This window comes from Aethalodelphis obliquidens, unplaced genomic scaffold (assembly GCF_003676395.1).
Source record: "Aethalodelphis obliquidens isolate GAN/ISIS:26980383/991018 unplaced genomic scaffold, ASM367639v1 scaffold70, whole genome shotgun sequence".
Classification (NCBI taxonomy): domain Eukaryota; kingdom Metazoa; phylum Chordata; class Mammalia; order Artiodactyla; family Delphinidae; genus Aethalodelphis; species Aethalodelphis obliquidens.
In genome coordinates, this window is record NW_020838014.1 from 8,176,370 (window position 1) to 8,204,164 (window position 27,795).

Below are 27,795 nucleotides of genomic sequence, written 5' to 3' on the forward strand. Positions count from 1 at the left end.
CTGCACCAGTTGGAGCCATAGAGCCCGCCCCAAACTTATCACCGTCTGTCATCAGAGTGTGCAGGTGATCCTTGACCTGCTCTGACCTTCCAGGAGCAGATGTCTGGTCCATCTGTGGGAGCTCGGGTCCTCATGGGCATCCCTCTAGATTCCATCCTCATCAGCCCTCCACCCCAATCAGAAACCTCCCTTGACTTCTCGGTTGACCCTTACCCTTATATCATCTTCCCTCCTTATTCCAATTCTGTCTCCTTTATGCCAGGTCAGGAGTGGGGAGAAATGCAGTTCAGTTGATTCTCGAGGTCAGAGGACATATGGGGTCTGCCTCTGAAGGAGCTTTCAGTAAAGGGATCCTGAGGCCTGTCAGGTGTTTGGGGGTTTCCTATACCATTATATGGAAAAATAATGGAAAGATGCAACCTAATAAGTTGATTTCACTGCACACTATTGGGCTGAAAACAGCAATTTGATTTTGATATCTCTTTTTCTTTAAGCAACAACACAAAAGAAAATCCTTGGGTCTTATTGATCTGAAAGAGCATTTGGTAATAAGTAAAAACTGAAACATAAAGGGCAAGATATTATCTCTATGGCAGACCTTCTCTACTTTTATTTAAAACACTAACACATTCTCTAGCAACCGCGTTGATGAAAAACTTGAGGTCTTAGAAATGGCCTAAAAATCAAAAACTAAACCTTTTACCTTGGACTTTAAAGCTTTGCCATGAGCAATTAAGCACATTCCTAGGAATGTTCCTAAATTGTAACCTAAGAGAATGTTGACCCCACAGTATGAAAATGGGTTGGGCCATAATTTAACTCTGTTTTGTTTGTCTGTTTTGCTAATTTCTTCTGTTTTTCTCTGATGATTCCTCTCTTTCCTGAGCCTTTTTAGAAGAACACTTACAAGATTGCCTCTGTAAAACCTTATTCCTGCCTCAGCAAAGGTAACCCAACAGCCTCTCATACCTCCTGGCTTCCCCAGTTTGGAAGTATCCTTCCCACTTCCCCTAGGCCACTGGAAAGGCCCCAAGCCTGGGATCTAATCCCAGGCTTGTCGCTAAGTGGCTGTGTGGCTTTGGCTGGCCCCAGTCTCTGTGAGCCTGCTGACCCTCATCTGTAAGAGGCGGCACTAGAGTTAGATGATCTCTGAGGTCCCTGCTGACCTGGCCCCTCCCCCTCCTCATCAAGTAAACGGAACATAAACTTTAATAGGAGGACGTCCCTGCAAAATGTCCTCTCCTTCCTACAACAGGCTGCTTCTATATATGCCTGTTTCATACTAAGCATTTCCTTTCCTGGGAGATTGCAAAAGCCATCCTTTTGCTCCAAAGTGAATTGGAGAGTGAACTGGCCCCTGAAGAGGGAGTGGTAGGATCCGGCCACCTGGTGTGCAGTGGCTTTGAGCAGAGATATGACCACAGGAGGTGGTGGGAAGCTTTTCCTCTAACCTGGTGGCCCCAGTTGCTCCTCCAGACCTCAGCGCGTCCCCTCAGCTCATCCTCGTGACAGCCTCTCACTGTGCTCCTGGCTTCTGTTACCACTCAGATCTCTCTCCAGCCTCAGTTAGCCACCAGCAGTGCCTGATAATGGACTCTTACTTTGTGTTATTTTCGTCTGCAGGTGAAATCCCTAAGGGCTCTGCCGTGCACTCCAGTCCTGTGACCCTTGCCTTCCAGGAGCCAAGCAAGAAGCGAAGCCACCAGAGGTCCTTAAAACTGCAGGAAGGGTGGGCCTGCCCCCCTGCTTTGCAGCTCCCTGTCTGCTGAGGAGGATCTGGGCCCCACTCCTCCACACCTGCTGGAAGGTCTGAAAGGAGTCAGAGATGTGGCCTGATGGGGCAGGGCGAAAGGCAGAGGGCCTCTCCTGCAATTGAGGAATAACCAGCCAAGGTCCACTGGACCCAGCACTAAGCAAAACAGGCATAGTTTGTAGAAGACCTTGTGACACTGCTTTTGAATGCCCCAGGGGTATGGGAACCAGCAACAGCACATTTCTCACCTCATCCTCTGAGGGTCAACTCAGGGGAAATAGGACCTGCTTCCTAGCAATGGAGCCCCACACTGGAGCTCCACAGCAGATCTAAAAGCACAGGACTGAGCAGCGGTGCCCTGCAGGACAGTGTTGGCAGACCTAACCTGGGCCAGCGAGCTGGGTCACAGTCAGGCTGGGGATTGGTCTACACTGCAGCACCTGAGTTATTTGAATCCACGTGGTGAGAGCAGTGATTCCCAGATGCCATCTCATGCTTAGCCTAGACCTCCTATTTCTATTCTATTATGATCTCCAAAAAATGTACTGACCTTACTCTAAATATGCTGTCCCATTTTGTCATCCCAACTTCTCTCTGGGAACTAGGGACTAATGGCCACACCAAGCCCATTGGAAGTCTTGTGTAAAGCAAATCAGTGATCATTTTTAAGTGACATGTGAGGAACTCCCAGTTGCTAAAGCCTAGTCTGTGTCTTCACAGTGCTTTAGAATGTGTGTATGTGTGTATAAATGTATGATATATATTTATATATGTTGCTATAGCGATATGTTGAAGGCTAACATAACTGGTGGACAGGGTCAGTGGGAGGAAATGAAACAGTCTTTTTGGTGGCTATTAAAGCAAAATATGTATAAAGAAATAAAGTTTTCTTCACCTGCTTAGTTTCTAATTTCTATACCAGTCCTCAGGGTGAGTGTGTAAAAACAGGAAAGACAGACTGTCATTAAAAAGCTAACTGTCTGAAGCAGAATCAAAATGGTGGAGTAGGTGGATATGGAGCTCCTCTCCCCAACAGACATATCAAAAATACATCTACATATGGAGCACTCCTCCTTGAAAAGTGACAGAACTAGAAACCAAAGCTGCAAGAAAGATCTACATGTAATTAATTGGGTAGGAAGGGGAAAAAGAAGAAGACCTGGGTCAGCTCCTGGGCTCCTTGGTGGGATCTGCAAGGAGAAGGTCCACAAGGGTAGATCCTTGCCCTGGGGAGTGAGCAGGTTGAGTCACAATATGGGCATCCCAGTCCTGGGGTCCTGCATGGAGTGGCCAGGCCCCCTTGCCTCTTGGGAAGTCTGTTGAGACAGAAGGGTTGGAGAAGACTAGACTCTACTCAGCAGCAGTGCATGCTGGCTTGCTGACAATCAGGGCAGAGAGTGTTGCACTGGGAGCAGCCCCCTTGGTGTATTTCCCAGTCCAAAGGGGCAAATGCCCTGGCCCCACTCACTCCACACCACAAGCTGGCACAAAATCTTGCCAGAGACTAGATCTAGTCGTGCAGAGACAGACCAGGATATCTGGGGTGTGATCTAGGAGTAGCCTCAGATGCCACAGTCAGCAAGGGCTCAGGGCAACAGGTGTAAATGCAGCAAACATTAGTGTGTGTCCACGGTGGCACAACAGGAGTGTGCAAGGGCCAAGCAATGAATCTTGAGCAGACAGGCCATGGGAGAGGGTATGATCGAGCTAGGCAGAAACGGCCCAGAGGGCCTGGGGTGTGGTCCAGTTGGGGCTGCAACGGCCATTGTGAACATGCTCAGGAGTACACAGTGGTTTGTCTTCCAGCTCAGCACTAGATCTGGGGCAGAGAGGTCCTGGGTGAGGTCTGCCACAGAGGCAGCCCAGATCTCAGGTGGCAGCGTAGCCACCTCAGTCCCTGCAGCCACAACCCCCCAACCTCGAGGCCCAGCCCACGCCATGCCATAGTCTTACACTAGATCTGGGATAAACACAATGGGGACACAATCTTGGGCTGCCTCTGAGTGGAGCTGCAGATGCCTACACAGGTGGAACATAGGTCCTCTGTAACCACACAGGCCTCACTTTCTTCAACACTCACTTCCTTTGGGGCAGGGCATGTACTCAAGGAAAACAGAGGCTGATCAAACCCAGCCCTCAAGGCTTCTACTCCAACTGGGGAGCACACCCTGCCCCTGACAGGGCCATGACATGGAGCAGAGAGGGACCCCCACCTCACATCCAGCACAGGCTCTAGATACTACACCACCATCCACACCCTGCTGTCAAGGGGATAATGGCCAGCACACACTGAGAAAAAGCATGGCTGGCATTCATCCTGAAACTAGCCCTCACACCAAAAATATTAGACTCATGGAAGCTACACAGGGACACTCCCAAATAAACACAGCCATTCAAGATCACAGTAGATAACTGTTTCTCCTAAAATCATAGAGACAGAGAAATTTAAGTAAAATGAAAAGGAAGAGGACCTACTCCCAATTAAAAAAACGAGAATTCTCCTGAAAGAACAAATAATGAAACAGACCTCACCAGTCTACTAGACCTGGAATTCAAAAAGGAGGTAATAAACTCAAGAAAAGTTATTTATGACAAACCCACAGCCAATATAATAGTCAATGGTGAAAAGCTGAAAGCCTTCCCACTAAAATCTGGAACAAGACAAGGATGCCCACTAACCTCTTCTATTCAACATAGTATTAGAAGCCCTAGCCACAGCAACCAGACAAGAAAAAGAAATAAAAGGTATTCAAATTGGAAGGGAAGATGTAAAATTGTCATTATATGCAGATGATATGATACTATATATAGAAAACCCTAAAGATGCCACACAAAAACTACTAGAACTGATAAACATATTCAGCAAGTTAGCAGGATATAAGATTAACATACAGAAATTGGTTGCATTTCTTTACACCAACAATGAAATATCAGAAAGGGAATACATAAACAGCTATAACTTTTAAAATCACAACCCAAAAAACAAACTACTTAGGAATAAACCTCACCAAGGAGGTGAAAGACTTCTACTCTGAGAACTATAAAACATTAATAAAGTAAATTGAAGATGATTCAAAGAAATGGAAAGATATCCCATGCTCTCTGATTGGAAGAATTAATATTGTTGAAATGGCCATATTACCCAAAGCAATCTACAGATTTAATGTGATCCCTATCAAATTACCCATGACATTTTTCACATAATTAGGACAAATAATCCTAACATTTAGATGGAACCACAAAAGACCCAGAATTGCCAAAGCAACTCTGAGGAAAAAGAACAAAGCTGGAAGCATAACCCTCCCAGACTTCAGACAATACTACAAACTGACAGTAATCAAAACTGCATGGTATTCGCACAAAAACAGACACATGGATCAATGGAACAAAATAGAGAGCCCAGAAATAAACCCACACACCCATGGTCAATTAATCTTTGACAAAGGAGGCAGGAATATACAATGGGAAAAAGACAGTCTCTTCAGCAAGTGGTGCTGGGAAAGTTGGAGAGCTGCATGTAAATCAATGAAGTTAGAACACACCTTCTTACCATACACAAAAATAAACTCAAAATGCCTTAAAGACTTAAACATAAGACATAACACCATAACACTCCTAGAGTAGAACATAGGCAAAACATTCTCTGACATAAATCGTACCAATGTTTTCTTAGGTCAGTCTCCCAATAGAACTAAAAACAAAAATAAACAAATGGGACCTAATCAAACTTACAAGCTTTTGCACAGCAAAGGAAACCATATACAAAATGAAAGGACAACCTACAGAATGGGAGAAAATATTTGCAAACAATGCAACTGACATGGGCTTAATTTCCAAAATATACAAACAGCTCCTATAATTCAATAATGAAAAAACAAATAACCCAATCGAAAAATGGGCATAAGACCTTAATAGACATTTCACCTAAGAAGACATACAGATGGCCAATAAGCACATGAAAAAATACTCAACATTGCTGCTTATTAGAGAAATACAAATCAAAACTACAATGTGGTGCCACCTCACACCAATCAGAATGGCCGGCCATCATTAAAAAGTCTACCAATAACAAATGCTGGAAAGGGTGTGGAGAAAAGGGAACACTCTTACACTGTTGGTGGAAATGTAAGTTGGTGCAGCCACTATGGAGAACAGTATGGAGGTTGCTTAGAAAACTAAAAATAGGATTACCATATGATCCAGCAACTCCACTCCTGGGCATATATCTGGACAAAATTACAACTCAAAAAGATACAGGCACCCCTATGTTCATAGCAGCACTATTTTCAATAACCAAGATATGGAAACAACCTAAATGTCCATCGACAGATGAATGGATAAAGAAGATGTGATGTACACACACACACACACACACACACACACACACACACACACAATGGAATACTACTCAGCCATAAAAAAGAACAAAATAATATCATTTGCAGCAACATGGATGCAACTAGAGATGATCATACTAAGTGAAGTAAGTCAGGAAGAAAAAGACAAATACCATATGATACCATTTATATGTGGAATCTAAAATATGACACAGATGAACCTATCTATGGAACAGACTCACGGACATAGAGAACAAACTGGTGGTTGCCAAGGGGGAGGGGGTTGGTGGAGGTATGGAGTGGAAGGTTGAGGTTAGAGATGTAAGCTTTTACATGTAGAATGGATAAACAACAAAGTCCTACTGTATAGCCCAGAGAACTATAATCAATATCCTATTGTAAACCATAATGGAAAAGAATATATAAGAAAGAATGTATATCTATGTATAACAATCACTCTGCTGTACAGCAGTAATTAACACAACATTGTAAATCAACTATACTTCAATAAAAAAGGAGGCAATAAAAATGCTAACTGAATTTAAAAAAATTATCAACAGAAATGCAGGTCACTGTAACAAGGACCTAGAAATTATAAAGATAAACCAATCAAAAATAGACAATTCAATTGCCAAGATAAAAATCCAATCCAGAAGCAGTGAATAGCAGACTAAATGACATAGAAGAATGAATAAGTGATCTGGAAGATAGAATAATGGAAATCAACCAATCAGAAGAGGAGACAGAAAGGCAAATGAAAAAAAAGAAGTGAAGGCAACATACAAGATCTATGGGACAATAGGAAACGTGCCAACCTTCACATAATAGGGATTCCAGAAGGAGAAGAAAGAGAAAAGGGGATTGAAAATGTATTTGAAGAAATTGTGGCTTAAAATTTTCCAAACCTAAGAAGGAAACAGAAATCCAGATACAGAAAGTACTGAGGATCCCAAACAAGATGAACCCAAACAGATTCACATCAAGACATATCATACTTAAAATGGCAAAAGTTAAGGAGAGGATTCTAAATGCAGCAAGAGAAAAACAAAGAGTCAATTACAAGGGAACCTCCATAAGGCTGTCAGATGATTTCTCTATAGAAACTTTGCAGGCCAGAAGGAGTGGCATAATATATTCAAAGTCCAGAAAGGGAAAAACTTTCAACCTAGGATACTATAGCCAGCAAAATTATCATTTAGTATAGACGGAGAGATAAAGAGTTTCTCAGGCAAGTAAAAACTAAAAGAATTCAGCAATATTGAACCTACTCCAAAAGGAATACTGAAGGGTCTTCTCTAAATAGAAAAGAAGCAAGAATCTATAGAAAAGGAAAATCACAATAGGAAAGGTATATATAAAAGGACTGAAGATCACTTAAATAAGCCAGTAGAGATTTAAATTTTTTAAAATTATAAATACAAATCACAGTAAGAAGATAAGCACAAAAATGTAAAATAGGACAAAGTCATAAAATGTCGGGAGGGGATTATAAAAATGTAGATCTTTTAGAATGTATTTGAACTAGTATGATTTCCAGTTTAAAGCAAGTAGATATAGTTATGGGTCAACATACTTGAAAACCAGGGTAACCACAAATAAAAAATATACAATAGATTCACAAAAATTAGTAAGAAAGGAACTCAAGCATACTATAAAAGAAAATAATCAAACCACAAAGGAAAAACCAAAAGAAGAAATGAACAAAGAACTACAAAAACAACTGAAAAACATGGATTAAAATGGCAATGAGTACATACCTATTAATAATAACTTTGTCAATGGACTAAAAGCTCCAATGGAAAGACAGAGTGGCAGATTGGATTTAAAAAAAAAAAAGAACTACAATATTCTGCCTATGAAAGACACTTGAGGGTGAAAGACACGTAGACTAAAAGTAAGGGAATGGAAAAAGATATTTCCATGCAAATAGAAACAACAAGAAAGTGGGGGTAGCAAAACTCATATGAGACACAATAAACTTTAAAACAAAGTCCATAAAAAATGACAAAGAAAGACACTATATGATGATAATGGGATCAATACTAGAAGATATTTCACTCATTAACATATATACACCCAGTATAGGAGCACCTAAATACATAAAACAAATATTAACAGACATAAAGGGAGAAATTGACAGGAATACAATAATAGTAGAAACTTAACACTCCACTGACATCAATGGACAGATCTTCCAGACAAAATCAATCAGGCAACAAAGGTCCTAAATGACACAATAGACCAGTTGGAGTTAACTGATATCTACAGGATACTACATCCAAAAACCCCAGAATACACATTCTTTTCAATTGTGTGAGGAATGTTCTCTGGGATACATCACATACTAGGTCACAAAACAAGCCTCGACAAATTTAAGAGGATAGAAATTATTTCAAGCATCTTTTCTGACCACAGGTTATGAAACTAGAAATCAATCACAGAAAGAAAAATGGGAAAAGGATAAACACATGGAGACTAAACAACACACTATTAAAAACCAATGGGTGAAAGATGAAATCAAAAGAAGAAATCAAAAAATATCTTGAAACAAATGAAAATGAAAACAAAACCTTTCAACAATCTATGGGATGCAGCAAAAGCAGTTCTAAGAGGGAAATTCATAATGATACAGGCCTCACTCAAGAAACGTAAAAAAACTCAAACAACCTAACCTAAACTCCTAAAAGAATTAGAACAAGAAGAACAAATAAAACCCAAAGTCAGCAGAAGGAAGGAAATAATAAAGGTCAGAGAGGAAATAGAGATTAAAAACAAAATGAATAAAACCAAGAGCTGGTTCTTTGAAAAGGTAAACAAAAACAACATATCTCTAGCCAGGCTCACCAAGAAGAAAAGAGAAAGGATTCAAATAAAAAATAATAAATGAAAGAGGAGAAATAATAACTGATAACACATAAAAACAAAAAATCATAAGAGAATACTATGAACAGTTGAATGCTAAAAAACTGGACAACCTAGAATAAATTGACAAGATTATAGAAGTGCACGGCCTGCCAAAACTGAGTCAAGAACAAACATAATTTGAAGAGACAAATCACTAGAAGTGAAATGGAATCTGTAATTTAAAAAAATCCCTGCAAACAGAAGTCCAGGACTGAACAGCTTTACTGAGAATTCTTCCAAACATACAAAGAAAAACTTATAACTATCCTTGTGAAATTATACCAAAAGATTGAAGACGAGGGAACACTCCCAAACTCATTCTACGAAGACACTATCACCCTGATACAAAAACCAGATAAAGACACTACAAAAAATAAAATTACTCAGATATTTGGTTAAGATGGCAGAAGAGTAAGACGTGGAGATCACCTTCCTCCCCACAGATACATCAGAAGTACATCTACACGTGGAACAACTCCTACAGAACACCTACTGAACACTGGCAGAAGACCTCAGACCTCCCAAAAGGCAAGAAACTCCCCCACGATCCTGGGTAGGGCAAAAGAAAAAAGACTAAACAGAGACAAAAGGATAGGGACGGGATCTGCACCAGTGAGAGGGAGCTGTGAAGGAGGAAAGGTTTCCACACACTAGGAAGCCCCTTCGCAGCAGAGACTGTGGGTGGCGGAGGGGGAACGCTTCGGAGCCGCGGAGGAGAGTGCAGCAACAGGGTTGCGAAGGGCAAAGCGGCGAGATTCCCACACAGAGGATTGGTGCCGACTGGCACTCACCAGGCCGAGAGTCTTGTCTGCTCACCCGCCTGGGCGGGCAGGGCTGGGAGCTGAGGCTCGGGCTTCGGTCCAAGCACAGGGAGAGGACTGGGGTTAGTGGTGTGAACACAGCCTGCAGGGGGTTAGTGCACCACGGCTAGCCGGGAGGGTGTCCGGGGAAAAGTCTGGACCTGCCGAAGAGGCGAGAGACTTTTTCTTCCCTCTTTGTTTCCTGGTGCGCGAGGAGAGGGGATTCAGAGCGCTGCTTAAAGGAGCTCCAGAGACGGGTGTGAGCCGCGGCTAACAGCGTGGACCCCAGAGACGGGCATGAGACGCTAAGGCTGCTGCTGCCTCCACCAAGAAGCCAGTGTACAAGCACAGGTCACTCTCCACAGCCCCCTTCCGGAGAGCCTGTGCAGCCCGCCACTGCCAGGGTCCAGGGATCCATGGACAACTTCCGCAGGAGAACGCTCGGCGCGCCTCAGGCTGGTGCAACGTCACGCCGGCCTCTGCCGCTGCAGGCTCGCACCGCACTCCATGCCCCTCCCTGCCTGCTGGCCTGAGTGAGCCAGAGCCCCCGAATCAGCTGCTCCTTTAACCCCGTCCTGTCTGAGCAAAGAACAGACGCCCTCCAGCGACCTACACGCAGAACTGGGGCCAAATCCAAACCTGAGCCCCGGGAGCTGTGAGAACAAAGAAGAGAAAGGGAAATCTCTCCCAGCAGCCTCAGAAGCAGTGGATTAAAGCTCCACAATCAACTTGATGTACCCTGCATCTGTGGAATACATGAATAGACAACAAATCATCCCAAATTGAGGAGGTGGACTTTGAGAGCAAGATTTAAGATTTTTTTCCCCTTTTCCTCTTTTTGTGAGTGTGTATGTGTATGGTTCTGTGTGAGATTTTGTCTGTATAGCTTTGCTTGCACCGTGTGCCCTAGGGTTCTATCTGTCCATTTTTTTAAACATTTTTTTCTTAATAATTATTTTAATAACTTTATTTTATTTAACTTTATCTTCTTTCTTTCTTTCTTTTTTCATTCCTTCCCTCCTTTCTTCCTTCCTCCCTCCCTTCCTCCTTTCTTTCTTTCTTTCTACTTCTACTAATTCTTTCTTTCTACTTTTTCTCCCTTTTATTCTGAGCCGTGTGGATGAAAGCCTCTTGGTGCTGCAGCCAGGAGTCAGTGCTGTGCCTCTGAGGTGGGAGAGCCAACTTCAGGACACTGGTCCACAAAACACCTCCCAACTCCACATAATATCAAACGGCAAAAATATCCCACAGATCTCCATCTCAACAACAGCAGCCAGATTCACTCAATGACCAGCAACCTACAGTGCTGGACACCCTATGCCAAACAACTAGCAAGACAGGAACACAACCCCACCCATTAGCAGAGAGGCTGCCCCAAATCATAATAAGTCCACAGACACCCCAAAACACACCACCAGACGTGGACTTGCCTACGAGAAAGACAAGATCCAGCCTCATCCACCACAACACAGGCACTAGTCCCCTCCACCAGGAAGCCTACACAACCCACTGAACCAACCTTAGCTACTGGCGACAGACACCAAAAACAATGGGAAGTACGAACCTGCAGCCTGCAAAAAGGAGACCCCAAACACAATAAGATAAGCAAAATGAGAAGACAGAAAAACACACAGCAGTTGAAGGAGCAAGATAAAAACCCACCAGACCTAACAAATGAAGAGAAAATAGGCAGTCTACCTGAAAAACAATTCAGAATAATGATAGTAAAGATGATCGAAAATCTTGGAAATAGAATAGACAAAATGCAAGAAACATTTAACAAGAACCTAGAAGAACTAAAGATGAAACAAGCAACGATGAACAACACAATAAATGAAATGAAAAATACTCTAGATGGGATCAATAGCAGAATAACTGAGGCAGAAGAACGGATAGGTGACCTGGAAGATAAAATAGTGGAAATAACTACTGCAGAGCAGAATAAAGAAAAGAGAAAGAAAAGAACTGAGGACAGTCTCAGAGACCTCTGGGACAACATTAAACTCACCAACATTTGAATTATAGGGGTTCCAGAAAAAGAAGAGAAAAAGAAAGGGACTGAGAAAATATTTGAAGAGATTATAGTTGAAAACTTCCCTAATATGGGAAAGGAAATAGTTAATCAAGTCCAGGAAGCACAGAAAGTCCCATACAGGATAAATCCAAGGAGAAATACGCCAAGACACATATTAATCAAACTGTCAAAAATTAAGTACAAAGAAAGTGTATTAAAAGCAGCAAGGGAAAAACAACAAATAACACACAAGGGAATCCCCATAAGATTAACAGCTGATCTTTCAGCAGAAACTCTGCAAGCCAGAAGGGAGTGGCAGGACATATTTAAAGTGATGAAGGAGAAAAACCTGCAACCAAGATTACTCTACCCAGCAAGGATCTCATTCAGAGTTGATGGAGAAATTAAAACCTTTACAGACAAGCAAAAGCTGAGAGAGTTCAGCACCAAACCAGCTTTACAACAAATGCTAAAGGAACTTCTCTAGGCAAGAAACACAAGAGAAGGAAAAGACCTACAATAATGAACCCAAAACAATTAAGAAAATGGGAATAGGAACACACATATCGATAATTACCTTAAATGTAAATAAACTAAATGCTCCCACCAAAAGACACAGATTGGCTGAATGGATACAAAAAAAAGACTCATATATGTGCTGTCTACAAGAGACCCACTTCAGACCTAGAGACACATACAGACTGAAAGTAAGGGGATGGAAAACGATATTCCATGCAAATGGAAAACAAAAGAAAGCTGGAGTAGCAATTCTCATATCAGACAAAATAGACTTTAAAATAAAGACTATTAGAATAGGCAAAGAAGGACAATACATAATGATAAAGGGATCAATCCAAGAAGAAGATATAACAATTGTAAATATTTATGCACCCAACATAGGCACACCTCAATACATAAGGAAAATACTAACAGCCATAAAAGGGGAAATCGCCAGTAACACATTCATAGTAGGGGACTTTAACACCCCACTTTCACTAATGGACAGATCATCCAAAATGAACATAAATAAATAAAGGAAATAAAGGAAACACAAGCTTTAAATGATACATTAAACAAGATGGACTTAATTGATATTTATAGGACATTCCATCCAGAAACAACAGGATACACATTTTTATCAAGTGCTCATGGAACATCCTCCAGGATAGATCTTGGTCATAAATCAAGCCTTGGTAAATTTAATTGAAATTGTATCAAGTATCTTTTCCGACCACAATGCTATGAGACTAGATATCAATTACAGGAAATGATCTGTAAAAAATACAAACACATGGAGGCTAAACAATACACTACTTAATAACGAAGTGATCACTGAAGAAATCAAAGAGGAAATTAAAAAATACCTAGAAACAAATGACAATGGAGACACGACGACCCAAAACCTATGGGATGCAGCAAAGGCAGTTCTAAGAGGGAAGTTTATAGCAATAAAATCCTACCTTAAGAAACAGGAAACATCTCGAATAAACAACCTAACCTTGCACCTGAAGGAATTAGAGAAAGAAGAACAAAACAACCCCAAAGTTAGCAAAAGGAAAGAAATCATAAAAATCAGATCAGAAATAAATGAAAAAGAAATGAAGGAAATGATAGCAAAGATCAATAAAACTAAAAGCTTGTTCTTTGAGAAGACAAACAAAATTGATAACCCATTAGCCAGACTCATCAAGAAAAAAAGGGAGAAGACTCAAATCAGTAGAATTAGAAATGAAAAAGAAGAAGTAACAACTGACACTGCAGAAATACAAAGGATCATGAGAGATTACTACAAGCAACTCTATGCCAATAAAATGGACAACCTGGAAGAAATGGACAAATTCTTAGAAATGCACAACCTGCCAAGACTGAATCAGGAACAAATAGAAAATATGAACAGACCAATCACAAGCACTGAAATTGAAACTGTGATTAAAAATCTTTCAACAAACAAAAGCCTAGGAACAGATGGTTCCACAGGTGAATTCTATCAAACATTTAGAGAAGAGCTAACACCTATCCTTCTCAAACTCTTCCAAAATATAGCAGAGGGAGGAACACTCCCAAACTCATTCTACGAGACCACCATCACCTTGATACCAAAACCAGACAAGGATGTCACAAAGAAAGAAAACTACAGGCCAATATCACTGATGAACATAGATGCAAAAATCCTCAACAAAATACTAGCAAACAGAATCCAACAGCACATTAAAAGGATCATACACCATGATCAAGTGGGGTTTATTCCATGAATGCAAGGATTTTCAATATATGCAAATCAATCAACGTGATACACCATATTAACAAACTGAAGGAGAAAAACCATATGATCATCTCAATAGATGCAGAGAAGACTTCTGACAAAATTCAACACCCATTTATGATAAAAACCCTGCAGAAAGTAGACATAGAGGGAACTTTCCTCAACATAATAAAGGTCATATATGACAAACCCACAGCCAACATCGTCCTCAGTGGTGAAAAACTGAAAGCATTTCCACTAAGATCAGGAACAAGACAAGGTTGCCCACTCTCACCACTCTTATTCAACATAGTTTTGGAAGTTTTAGCCACAGCAATCAGAAAAGAAAAGGAAATAAAAGGAATCCAAATCAGAAAAGAAGAAGTAAAGCTGTCACTGTTTGCAGATGACACGATACTATACATAGAGAATCCTAAAGATGCTACCAGAAAACTACTAGAACTAATCAATGAATTTGGTAAAGAAGAAGGATACAAAATTAATGCACAGAAATCTCTGGCATTCCTATACACTAATGATAAAAAATCTGAAGGTGAAATCAAGGAAACACTCCTGTTTACCACTGCAACAAAAAGAATAAAATATCTAGGAATAAACCTACCTAAGGAGACAAAAGACCTGTATGCAGAAAATTGTAAGACAGTGATGAAAGAAATTAAAGATGATATAAATAGATGTAGAGATATACCATGTTCTTGGATTGGAAGAATCAACATTGTGAAAATGACTCTACTACCCAAAGCAATCTACAGATTCAATGCAATCCCTATCAAACTACCACTGGCATTTTTCACAGAACTAGAACAAAAAATTTCACAATTTGTATGGAAACACAAAAGACCCCGAATAGCCAAAGCAATCTTGACGATGAAAAACGGAGCTGGAGGAATCAGGCTCCTTGACTTCAGACTATACTACAAAGCTACAGTAATCAAGACAGTATGGTACTGGCACAAAAACAGAAACGTAGATCAATGGAACAGGATAGAAAGCCCAGAGATAAACCCATGCACATATGGTCACCTTATCTTTGATAAAGGAGGCAGGAATGTACAGTGGAGAAAGGACAGCCTCTTCAATAAATGGTGCTGGGAAAACTGGACAGGTACATGTAAAAGTATGAAATTCGATCACTCCCTAACACCATACACAAAAATAAGCTCAACATGTATTAAAGACCTAAATGTAAGGCCAGAAACTATCAAACTCTTAGAGGAAAACCTAGGCAGAACACTCTATGACATAAATCACAGCAAGATCCTTTTTGACCCACCTCCTAGAGAAATGGAAATAAAAACAAAAATAAATAAATGGGATCTAATGAAACTTCAAAGCTTTTGCACAGCAAAGGAAACCATAAACAAGACCAAAAGGCAACCCTCAGAATGGGAGAAAATATTTGCAACTGAAGCAACTGACAAAGGATTAATCTCCAAAATTTACAAGCAGCTCATGCAGCTCAATAACAAAAAAACAAACAACCCAATCCAGAAATGGGCAGAAGACCTAAATAGACATTTCTCCAAAGAAGATATACAGACTGCCAACAAACACATGATGGAATGCTCAACATCATTAATCATTAGAGAAATGCAAATAAAAACTACAATGAGATATCATCTCACACCAGTCAGAATGGCCATCATCAAAAAAATCTAGAAACAATAAATGCTGGAGAGGGTGTGGAGAAAAGGGAACACTCTTGCACTGCTGGTGGGAATGTGAATTGATACAGCCACTATGGAGAACAGTATGGAGGTTCCTTAAAATCTACAAACAGAACTACCATATGACCCAGCAATCCCACTACTGGGCATATACCCTGAGAAAACCATAATTCAAAAAGAGTCATGTACCAAGATGTTCATTGCAGCTCTATTTACAATAGCCTGGAGATGGAAACAACCTGGATGTCCATCATCGGATGAATGGATAAAGAAGATGTGGCACATATATACAATGGAATGTTACTCAGTCATAAAAAGAAACGAAATTGAGCTATTTGTAATGAGGTGGATAGACCTAGTGTGTGTCATACAGAGTGAAGTAAGTCAGAAAGAGAAAGACAAATACCGTATGCTAACACATATATATAGAATTTAAGAAAACAAAATGTCATGAAGAACCTAGGGGTAAGACAGGAATAAAGACACAGACCTACTAGAGAATGGACTTGAGGATATGGGGAGGGGGAGGAGGAATCTGCAACAAAGCACAAGAGAGGCATGGACATATATACACTACCAAACGTAAGGTAGATAGCTAGTGGGAAGCAGCCATATAGCACAGGGAGATCAGCTCGGTGTTTTGTGACCGCCTGGAGGGGTGCGATAAGGAGGGTGGGAGGGAGGGAGACACAAGAGGGAAGAGATATGGGAACATATGTATATGTATAACTGATTCACTTTGTTATAAAGCAGAAACTAACACACCACTGTAAAGCAATTATACTCCAATAAAGATGTAAAAACTAAAATAAAATAAAATTACTCAGAATTCCCTGTTGGTCCAGTGGTTAGAACTCCACGTTTTCATTGCCGAGAGCATGAGTTCAATCCCTGGTTGTGGAACTAATATCCCACAAGTCATGCAGCACGGCAAAAAAAAAAAAAAAAAAGATGAATATAGATGCAAAAATCCTCCACAAAATATTAGCAAACTGAATCCAGCAACATATGAAAAGGATCATACACCACAATCAATATGAATTCATTCCAGGGTTGCAAGGATGGTTCAGCATATGCAAATCAATGTGATACACCACATAAACAAAAGACAAAAACTCATAATCATCTCAATAGATTCAGAAAAATCATTTGACAAAATTCAGCATCCATTCATGAAAAAAACTTACCAAAGTGGATATAGAGGGAACATACCTCAACATAATAAAAAACTAGTTATGTCAAACCCATAGGCAATGTAATAACAAATGGGGAAAAGCTGAAAGCCTTCCCACTAAATTCAGGAACAAGACAAAGATGTCCACTCTCACCACTTCTATTCAACATAGTATTGGAAGTCCTAGCAATAGCAATCAGACAAGAAAAAGAAATAAAATATATCCAAATTGGAAGGGAAGCGATAAAACTGTCAGTATTTGTAGATGCCTTTATAGAGATCTCAAAAGACTCTACAAACTATAAGAACTAATAAATGAATTCAGCAAGGCAACAGGATACAGGATTAATATACAGAAATTTGTTACATTTCTTTATACTAACAATGAAATATCAGAAAGAGAAAGTAAAAAAAAAAAAAATCTCATTTAAAATCCTGCCAAAAAAGAAAAAAAACCTAGGAATAAACTTAACCAATGTGGTGAAAGACCTACACACTGAAAACGGTGAACACTGATTAAGGAAACTGAATATGATTCAAAGAAAAGGAAAGCTATCCCATGATCTTGGATTAGAAGAATTAATATCATCAAAATCATCATGCTACCCAAAGCAATTCTACAGATTTAATGCAATCCCTGTCAAAATACCCATGACATTTTTAACAGAACTAGAACAAATAATCCTAAAATTTATATGGAACCAGAAAAGGCCCAGAATTGCCAAAACAATCCTGAAGATAAAGAATAGAAGTGGAGGCATAACCCTCCCAGACTTCAGACAATACTACAAAGCTACAGTAATCAAAACAGCATGGTATTAGCACAAAAACAAATATATAGATCAATGGAACAGAGTAGAGAACCCAGAAATAAACCCACACACCTACAGTCAATCTTCAACAAAGAAGGCAAGAATATACAATGGAGAAAAGACAGTCTCTTCAACAAGTGGTTTGGGAAAGCTGGACAGCCTCATGTAAATCCGTGAAGTTAGAATGCTCCCTCACACTGTATACAAAAACAAACTCAAAGGGATTAAAGATCTAAATATAAGCCATGACATCATAAAACTCCTAGAAGAAACCATAGACAAAACATTCTCAGACATCTATCGTAGCAATATTTCCTTAGACCAGTCTCCCAAGGCAAAAGAAATAAAAGCAAAAATAAACCAATGAGACCTAGTTAAAAGCTTTTGCACAGCAAAGGAAACCATCAACAAAATGAAAGACAACCTACAGAATGGGATAAAATATTTGCAAACAACATGACTGACAAAGAGTTAATATCCAAAATATAAAAACAGCTCATACAACTCGATATTGAAGGACCCAAAAAATGGACAGAAGAAAACTTAAATGGACATTTATCTAAAGAAGAAATACAGATGGCCAATAAGCACATGAAAAGATGCTCAGCATTGCTAATTATTAGAGAAATGCAAATCAAAACTACAATGAGGTACCACCTCACACCAATAAGAATGACTATCATCAAAAAGTCTACAAATAATAAATACTGGAGTGGGTGTGGAGAAAGGGAACCCTCCTAAACTGTTAGAGGAAATGTAAAATGATGCAGTCACTATGGAAAACAGTCTGGGGGTTCCTAAAAAAATAAAAATAGAGCTACCATATGATCCAGCAATCCCATTCCTGGGCATACATCTGGAGAAAAACATACTTTGAAAAGACACATGTATTCCAATGTTCATTGCAACACTATTTACAATAACCAAGACATGGAAACAACCCAAGTGCCCATCAACAGACGATTAGGTTAAGAAGATGTAGTATATATATATATATATATATATATACCCTGGAATATTATTCAGCAATAAAAATAATGAAACATTGTCATTTGCAGGAATATGGATGGACCTAGAGAATATTATACTTAGTGAAATAGGTCAGACAAAGACATATTATATCACTTATATGTGGAATCTAACAAATTATACAAATGAATCTATTTACAAAACAGAAACTGACTCACAGACATAGAAAAGAAACTTATGGTTACATAAAAGAAAAGGGAAAGGGGAGAGAGAAATAAGGAGTGTAAGATTAACAGATACAAACTACTATACATAAAATAGATAAGCAAGAAGGATTTACACTATAGCACAGGTAACTATATTAAATATAGTGTAATAACCTATAATGGAAAATAATCTGAAAAAAATTACATCTATATGTAACTGAATCACTTTGTTGTAAACCTGAAACTAACACAATATTGTAAATCAACTATATTTTTTTTTCAAAAAAAAGCACTGCTGGGAGGAAAGAATGATATAACATACATAAAGAGCTTGTCTAACATCCTGCAGCTATTACTATTAATATATATCTCTTGCCTTCTACTACAGAGGAACTGTGAGAAGAGTTACAGCATTGGAAATGGGCTCAGTGGGAAAATATAGGTGACATTTTGAGATCCAAGGGGCAACATAACATACATGTAGTCAGTCTCTGAGTTCCAACTCCACATGATGAAAGAAAGAAAGTGACAAGGGGAAACAAGTGCTAATCATGCACCTATTATGACTCAAGCACTCACTTGGACTCTAGGGAGTCAAGGATAGTGAATAATATCAATACATGGTCTTTGCATCCCTAATCCCAAATAACAAAGTATCTTGTAGCATACTAAATACCCAAGGTCTGGAAAATTTTATATAACATTATTTAAAGACAGAATATTAGCTGGAGTAAATAATTACAAGCTAGTCAGCTTAGTACCATTTGTGGGGAAATACTAGAAACAGCTTTGTCAAGGGAACAACTTGACAATTATAAGGTAATTTGATTAGGAACAGGCAATACATTTCTAATGAGAATGATATTATAACAATTCACTGGTTGACTTTATTTGAAGTCATTTACTACCATGGTGTCTGACTTCAGACCAATATTCTTCCTATAACTATAAAGGATTTGGAGCGCTAATCATATGATAGCTAGTAGCTTAAGATTTTTTTAAAAGGGTGGAAATAGAACAAAGAATTTAAAAATAGAATTAAAAAAGAAGCTCATCGCCTAATGCTTGAAGTCTAAGTTTAAAAGAATGTTTTTCCCTCTTTGTCATTTTGTAAGAACCACCAGTGTAAAGATATAAAAGAAGTGGCTTTTAAATTTAAGATGCCTTAGAATCAGCTGTGGAAATTGTAGAAACTACATCCTGGGCTCCAATCCCAAGAGACTTAATTGGTATGGGGCCCTAGATCTGCATGTTTCATATAAGCACCCCCAAGTGGTTCTGATGCAGGTGGGCTGCATACCATAGTTTAAAACATATAATTCTGTAACATTGAAAAACTATAAATAAATTTGTTTTCCTTTAATTAAGAAACTTTAATTGAAAAGTTTATAAGTCTCATCATAAACGTTGACATAAAGATCTTAAAACATTCCTTGGGAAAAAGTTTTCAGTTATGTTCTTTTGCCTTCCAGAATTAAAATAAAGCTATAACTCCACAATTATATCCTAAAGGCAGTAATAAATTAAAACAACAACCTGAACAAAACTCAACCACGATCATCACAACCACCACCACCAACAACAACAATAACAAAAAATCCATCAACAGACTCAGGCCTGAGGTAGAGACATGCCCCACTTTCACAGTAGATGGAGTGACCTTGACTTCTGATTTTAGACTCGGTTGTTTAAGTATTTTCTCTGCTTTTAGCTGTCAGTACAGAGGAACTCACTGGCAGAATCAGCAGAATGGATGAACAGTCAGCCAATCTATGAAGTGTTACTTAAAGACAAAGTAGTCAAATTTGAGGACCTCTTGCCCTGCGGTTATTCAAGCATCCCAGCAATTCTTCCTAAATCTCTGTGCTGCCAGGGCTGGAAGGCATTGATGGTATAATCAGTAATCAATAGAAAACTCAAATATTGCTTCTAAGAACTTCATCTTATGGACACAATATTTATGAAAGCAACAACATATAAATCATATAAATCTCACATCTGGTCAGGATCCAGTCACAAATTATTTTGGGGGGAAAGTCTTAAAAGCCATTCTTGCATTTCACTCCTTGAAAAGTAATACTTCACCCTAATAAAAAACAATGTTGCTAAAAATATATCTTTTAAATGGAGGATTCTCCAATATTTAACTTTTCATAAATTATATTCTTTCCTTCTATGTGTCAGAGAAAGAGCGCATTCTTAAAAAAATAAATCAACCTGCATGACCACCAATGTCTTCAAATTTGCCGTAATTCAAATAAGAACCATACTGGGTCCTGTGCAGGAAACAGGGTGAGAGTCCTCTAGAAAAAAATGGAAAGGAAAGAAAATGGCAGTTACCTAATATAATGCTTCAAACATGTACAAATATCTCTTGATCTGTCAGCCTAAGAGAGACAAACCATCTGAAGAATTTATACAGGGTTTATTACTGCTAAAGTGAATGAACGAGACAGTTGAATTGGTTTTCTATTGCTGCTGTAACATGTGACCATAAGTTTAGTGGCTTAAAAGAATATACATTTATTATATTTCAGTGCTATAGTTTAAGAATCCAACAAAGATCTCACTGGACTAAAATCAAGTGATCAACAAGGCTGCCTTACCTTCTGGAGGCTCTAGGGAATAATCTGTTTCCTTGCCTTTTCTAAAAAATTTTTAGAGGCAACCCACATTCCTTGGCTTGTGACCCCTTCCTCCATCTTCAAAACTAGCAACAGCAGTTTTTAGAGTTCTTCTCATGACACATCATTCTGACTTTCTCTTCTACCTCCATCCTTTAAGGCCCCATGTAATTACATGGGGCCCACCTGAACAGTCCAGGATAATTTCCTCATCTCAAGGTCTTTATCCTAATCACATCTGCAAAGTTTCCTTTGCTATGTGATGTAATATACTCACAAGTTCCGCAAATTGCATCAGGGACATCCTGGGGGGTCATTATTCTGCTGGTCACAATACTGTTAACTTAGGTGTCAACTATTATTGGAATGAAAAACAAAACAACAACAACAAAAGGCACCTTTCCTAATGTCAACAAAGTTTAGTAAAATTAAGACACTACAAAAAGGCACAATCTAGAACAGCAAATCAAGACAAAGCCAAATTAGAACCCTAGAAGTGTTCCCGTGATGTCCACAAAATTGCACAGGTACTAGTCTTTTTAGATTAGGTTGTTTTCTTTCTTGTTTTTCAGTTGTGGCTTTCCCCCCACCCCCCCTCCAAAGCCTGACTATGTTGGCGGAAATCTCATCCAAGACAAAGAGCATGTGGTGGTGGATGTGAAGTTCGCGGTGGAGTCGGTGAAGCTGGGACCCCACTAACTTCTATGAACTTTCATTTGGTCTGAATCTAACAGATTGGAGGGTTTTCTCAGACCTACCCTAGCAGGAACAAAGGGATCCTTGTGTGTCTTCCCCAGGAGACCACGAGGGGGTAACTGTGGTCCTTCCCTTGGAACTTGCCTTGTAAAGAAGCAGGCACCAAGATAATGTGTCTGGGATCCTGTGGACCAGATGTTACCCATCCATGTCCAGAAATTCCTGACTTATTTAAGTGCATTAAAGGGCCTCCTGTTTCTGTAAGACCAAAGGAAGTGAGTTTCTCTCTCTCTCATTTGGTAGGTAGGGCCATCATTTGGTTCACTTGAGGAACCTGTCGCCTTCGCAAGTCATTAGATGCGCTAAATGCAGTAAATGTTCTCTCACTACATGACACTAAACCCCACCCATGCATTGTATTCCCTAAAACCTCACTTACTAAGTGGAATCTTAATTTTTTAGAGTCATTGCCCAACCACACATTATTCATTTTTTCAAGTCTATCCCTCTGCCTTTTCTCTTGAATTTGCTAAAATCTAAATAGAATCTATGAAATGAAACACAAGGCAGGAGCCCACACTAAGGATTCCTGACAGTCAAAGGTGACAGTTTGCAGCCGGGACACTTTCTGCAGGAGACTCTCTAGATGCTTTTGACCTCACTCTTCAGGAAATAGAAAGCCAGGCGCTGTCATTGCTCCTGCTCATACCTTCCCTTTGACCAAGATGAGGCTATTGGTGTCTACTACTAATGTTCTCACCTACAGATACCCAGGCTGAGCTGGGAACCATCACTTTAAACTCTTTTCAGTAAAGATTTATACACCCGCCTTCTGTATCCCCCAGTGGAATTAGCAATGACTTACCCACAAGGGCTCAGTAAATGTTTTCATGGAGCTCAACTAATTTAGAATCCAAGTTATCTAGATGAGCAGAAGTGTTATATTTTATAGAACTTGATAGGACAAGTAGAGGAGGGAATTAGGAAGTGTTAGGTTATTTTTTTTTTCAAGAGAACAGAAGTCACTGGGTTTTTCAAACACTTGAATATCAAAAACCAGGATTTTAGTCCCAGACCATCCTATAGTCTCACCGCAAACTTAGAATTTGCTTTACTCCTTTTTTACTTTAGTTATTTGATCTAAAAATTGGGGTTAAAACACCAAGTTCTTCAATTCTAGGAATATAGTCGATATTCAAATTATTTTTGATATAGAGAGAATCTTGAAGTCTGGAAAGTATCTAAATTCTCAGAGAGAAAACCATTAACCACAAATCATTATGAAAAGAGTGGTACTATAAGACGTATCAAACTTGCCTCGTTACCTCTCCAGCTGGCCAGGACATAGTCAGTAACTACTGTTATTAGTAGTTTTCTCTGGAGACCTTGGCAGTGTTGATTGCTTTGAGGCAACATGGAGCCCAGGTGTTAGTTGGATCCTGAGAGGCTCAAAGCTAACTGAGAACCAGGGTTCTTGGACCAGAAGAGACCATGCAGCTGTTGGAAAAAAAAAAACAGAAGGAAGACTAGGACCATCAAAGAGGTCAGGCCTAGCCAGCACCGACCACTTTGTCTGATGAACCCACCACCACTACACTTCTCATGATTTTGTTGTTACTAGATGGAGAACTCCATGAAATTTGGGATAATATTTTATTCATCTCTGTGTGCATGACTCCTGGCGCTGAGTCAAGCACTGAGAAGGCTCTTGGCAACATTTGTTCACTGACTGAGTAAACATGGTTGCAAATCTCCACTCATCTCAACTACATTCCTGCCCAACTGTCCTGTCAAGGATGCTCTGCTTTCTCCCAGGATGTAGCAAACCTCTTCCTTAGAGAGGAGCCTTCCCTACACTATCCTTGTCCTAGGACACTCACCTGTGGTGATTCTGATGAAGACACGACTGTCCTCAGGGATTCCTCTCAATGGTTCACTCTGTCATTGGGAAGAGATGTCCTTGGCCTCCCCTCCCATCCTCTAGGCTGCCTCAACACCCCAACTGAGGAGGGCCATCACACTTTGATGACACTATGCACTTGTATTCTTCCTCTCACTGCTTTAATTTCCTCATGGAAATATTACTGATATCTGAACTCCAAGCTGTTAACACAGCATAAGGCAAATTAAGCAGTCAACATACAGTTAAGCGATGTTGTGTATAAAGCCTTCCAAACTGTAAATGCAGAAGAATATTATTACTATCTCTGCTTTAGAAACAAGGGTCCCCTTAGCCTGGTCCCTGGTAAGAATGAATAATTCTTCTCCAAACATTATTTATCTGTTTTAATGCACACTTACTTGGAGGGCATCCACTATGTGGGCAGTTCCAAGTTTGAGGTTTGGGGGTCTAGGGCAAAGCATCAAGGTCCCATCCTCCTCCTCCTGGAATTGGTGTTCCCAGAAGTATAAACCAGCCCTGATCCGTCCTGTGGATCTCCTTGGCATGTGCACAAGTTCACTGTGCAGTAAGTTACTCTCTCAGTCCTCCCTGCTCAGCTCAGGCTGCTCATTGAGGACCTGGATGATGCTGTGTGCATTCCTCACGTTCTCTTGACTTTTCTGAACCCAGCTGGTTCTTATTCTCACCTTCCTTGGCAACCACCTCCTCCACCATTACCTTGCTTTTCTTTGGGTTTTTTTCGTCCTCCAAACCTGCTGATTTTCTTTCTTCCGTCTCCTGCCTCAGTTCTGTGTTTTCAGTGTGTGGGCTCAGTTCAGGTCCCTGTAGGAGATACACAAACAAGGAACTGCCTGCAGTTCCCAGAGCACATTTAACACACATCTCAGTCCCTCATCCACTCAGAAAAAAACTGAACAGGAAGGGACTTTGGAAAATTTAAATAACAACCTTATCTTACTGATGAGGAAAATAACACCCCGAGAGACACGGAGATTTTCCCAAGTTCCCACACCACTTGGTGGCAGCAGAGCCACCACACAAGTAAGTCTTGGCCACAATCTTTTCTATCCGTAAGCACCAGGAACCAACAATGGCTGAGTTTCAGGGGACATTGGATCAAAATACGTATTTCCACCATTAAAACAAAAATATCTAAGGATCATTCCTAAAAGTAATTTTTTTTCACTCTTCATTAGTCCTATATTTATACTCAGTTTTCAATCCTGCTGATCCAATGGAACCAAGGAACACATGAGTATTAAATACATCACAGTATATATATTTTATATATATATGTATATATATGTGATTCTCTGTAACACATCTGGCTCCTGTGCTAGAGGTCAACTTCCTGAGAGCAGGCACTCTGTGTGCCTTGTTCATCCCTCCTCCCCACTGCCTCCTCAAGAGCCTGCCAGATAGAATATTCAGTAAGTATTTGTCAAGCACATAAATACCAGGCACCAAGAGTAACTAACTTTTACCAATGTCTTCTAGTCCCAACCATATTTCCATTCATATTTTATCCTAGGTCAGTGCTAAAGCAATAAAAGCACAGTCCTAGGAAAAGCAGTCCAAGATGCAAATACCACCTCCACCAAGTACCAAGTATGCTTCATATGATGATTTCATTACTCTCTTTGAACATAGTGATCTCATGTATAATAGAGAAGAATATATAATGTAAAACAGAGAAGGCAGTATTACCCTTAGATGAGTAACTGTGATATCATACAGCAGACAGGGTTCCAATCCCTGGGCACTGGCTGCACAGTATAGAATGCCTACATTACAGTCGCTACAGGGCCTGTTAAAAACTTCTGGGGATAAGGCCCAAAAAATTGCATCTCAGACTAAAATTCCAGGGAGATTCTCATGCAAGGAAAAAGCCCGACCATTAAACAAAGTCTAGAATGTAGATCCCCAAAGCCTAGTGGAAACAAGAATGACTCAGCTGGATCAAAACAAGTCCCTTGTCATGATGGCCTCTCAAGAGGAAATGTACCCTTTCCCAAGAAGGGTCCCCACCTGAGATGAATAACAAAGAGGACCCTGCTTTCCCAGTCTGGGCTTTTAGTACCTCCACTGTCTTTTAGGTTTTCTCCTCTGCTCTAATCGCTGGAGTATCTCAGCCCTCATATGGATCATTTCTTTATGAAGATCTCTGTTTCTCTACTTCTTGAAGAAACAGATGACAGAGATCAGTTCTGGGGCTCCACAGTTCTAGGCTTTCTCCTGAGCCACTTTCTTTCAGGTGAGCTGAAATAAATCGTGGGGGATAGAATTCAGGTCAATAAAGAGGATCCCAGAGGAGCATGAGACCATGAGGGCAACCCCTCATGGGAGATGGTCAGAACGATGACGTGGTCAATATCAACCCTGTTCCGGGGGGAGGATATACTGGCCATTTCTGTGAGCAGAGAACACAGCCACGTCATTCCAGACTTTTGATATATAGAAGATTGATAACAAATGTGTGTTGCTTTAAACCATTCTTTGTAATCTGTTAATATGCAGTGATAAGGAACAAATTTAGATGCTTATCTGTACTCTCCTGATTTTTTAATTTTTACAAATATGTATGCAAATCCCTGTAAAGAAAAACAAGGCAATCCAAAACCAAACAAACAAAACAAAACAAAAAAATCAAAGAATCACAGTAAAAAGCTTGTGCTCACCTTCATGTGACTATTTTCAAGCCCTAGTAGCATGTAGGACACTATGAAGAAAACTTCAGGTGCTGAAATAATGTCCCTTTATTGTTAACAACCAAACCTCTCAAAGACTACAGAGGTACAACACTTAACTTTGTGTAACATTATCTGTGAATCCATCATCTATCTCTATTTCCTATGGCAGGTTGTTTTTTCCCTTAGCTCTCTGTTCTCCTGAGTTCACCAGACAAGATTTTACAGCAAGTACCAGTTAGCAGCATAGAGATCCAACTCAAAGAGAATAGATCAGCCACTGTTATTAACTTCCCACAAAGTTCTTTGAATGCAACCTCACCTCTTATTTTGGCCATAAAAAAGAAAAGATCTAGTTTTTAAAAGTCCTATCCTAATGAGAATTTAAACATAAATATCTCTGTTTTCCATTTTTATTCTGCTCATGCCCAATCATGGAGACCTCACTCCTCAGAGTGAGTGAGTTCCCAATTTGCTGTGGCCTGGGCTTTCTGTCAAAGGAAGTCAAGTCAACCCAACTGCAAATCTCTCTGGTAAATCCATCCCTCACCCTCAAAATCCAGAATAAAATGTGAATGCAGCAGGCAGCAGCATCCACCCAGCAACAGTGATAGGTTTGTACTTCACTTGGCTCACATTATCTGAGAGACTGGTGCAGCGTAAAATAGAAGAGAACAGAGAAAGATTATATTCATTTCAGCTTTTCCAGGATGTCACTTAAGGTAAACCAAAGAATGTAAACACATTTGAGGAAATCTCTCAATAAGAAGTTAATTGTTGGCCAAAATAAATTGTAGGTAAAAGCCATCGTGTTAGCAAGAGGGGAGAAAAAAGATATTCTCATACATGGTTGGGAATATGACTAGGTAAACTTCTTTGTAAGGCAATAGGGCAGGAGTTAGAAAAATTAGATATGTACTCACTAATATATTTCTAAATCAAACAATTTTCTTTAAAGGAACGTATACTACAGAAATACACAGAAA

At 39.7% G+C, this 27,795-nt stretch overlaps 1 protein-coding gene and 2 long non-coding RNA genes across 6 annotated transcripts in view; 1 reads left to right on the forward strand and 2 right to left on the reverse strand.

Moving 5' to 3' along the window:
* PDE4DIP (phosphodiesterase 4D interacting protein) overlaps positions 1–2,502 on the forward strand; it is a 192,408-nt gene extending 189,906 nt beyond the window's left edge. Inside the window, exons 47-48 of one of the 4 annotated variants that reach the window (XM_027091139.1) lie at positions 896–947; positions 1,624–2,502. In XM_027091139.1, the coding sequence (XP_026946940.1) occupies positions 896–947; positions 1,624–1,769 (198 nt within the window). In that variant the 3' untranslated portion in view covers positions 1,770–2,502. The remainder of the gene's footprint in view (positions 1–895; positions 948–1,623) is intronic. The other 3 variants (XM_027091138.1, XM_027091137.1, XM_027091136.1) reach the window with 3 other exon arrangements.
* Positions 226–21,880, reverse strand: LOC113611782 (uncharacterized). Its single transcript, XR_003429593.1, has 4 exons — positions 21,801–21,880; positions 21,117–21,202; positions 2,913–3,069; positions 226–382 (listed from the first exon to the last, which is right to left on the reverse strand). It is a non-coding gene; the product is annotated as an uncharacterized LOC113611782 (long non-coding RNA).
* A 1,662-nt stretch (positions 21,881–23,542) lies between these two features.
* LOC113611779 (uncharacterized) overlaps positions 23,543–27,795 on the reverse strand; it is a 40,131-nt gene continuing 35,878 nt past the window's right edge. Inside the window, exons 4-5 of the long non-coding RNA XR_003429588.1 lie at positions 24,521–24,944; positions 23,543–23,716 (exon numbers count right to left, since the gene is read on the reverse strand). This is a non-coding gene — a long non-coding RNA (uncharacterized LOC113611779). The remainder of the gene's footprint in view (positions 23,717–24,520; positions 24,945–27,795) is intronic.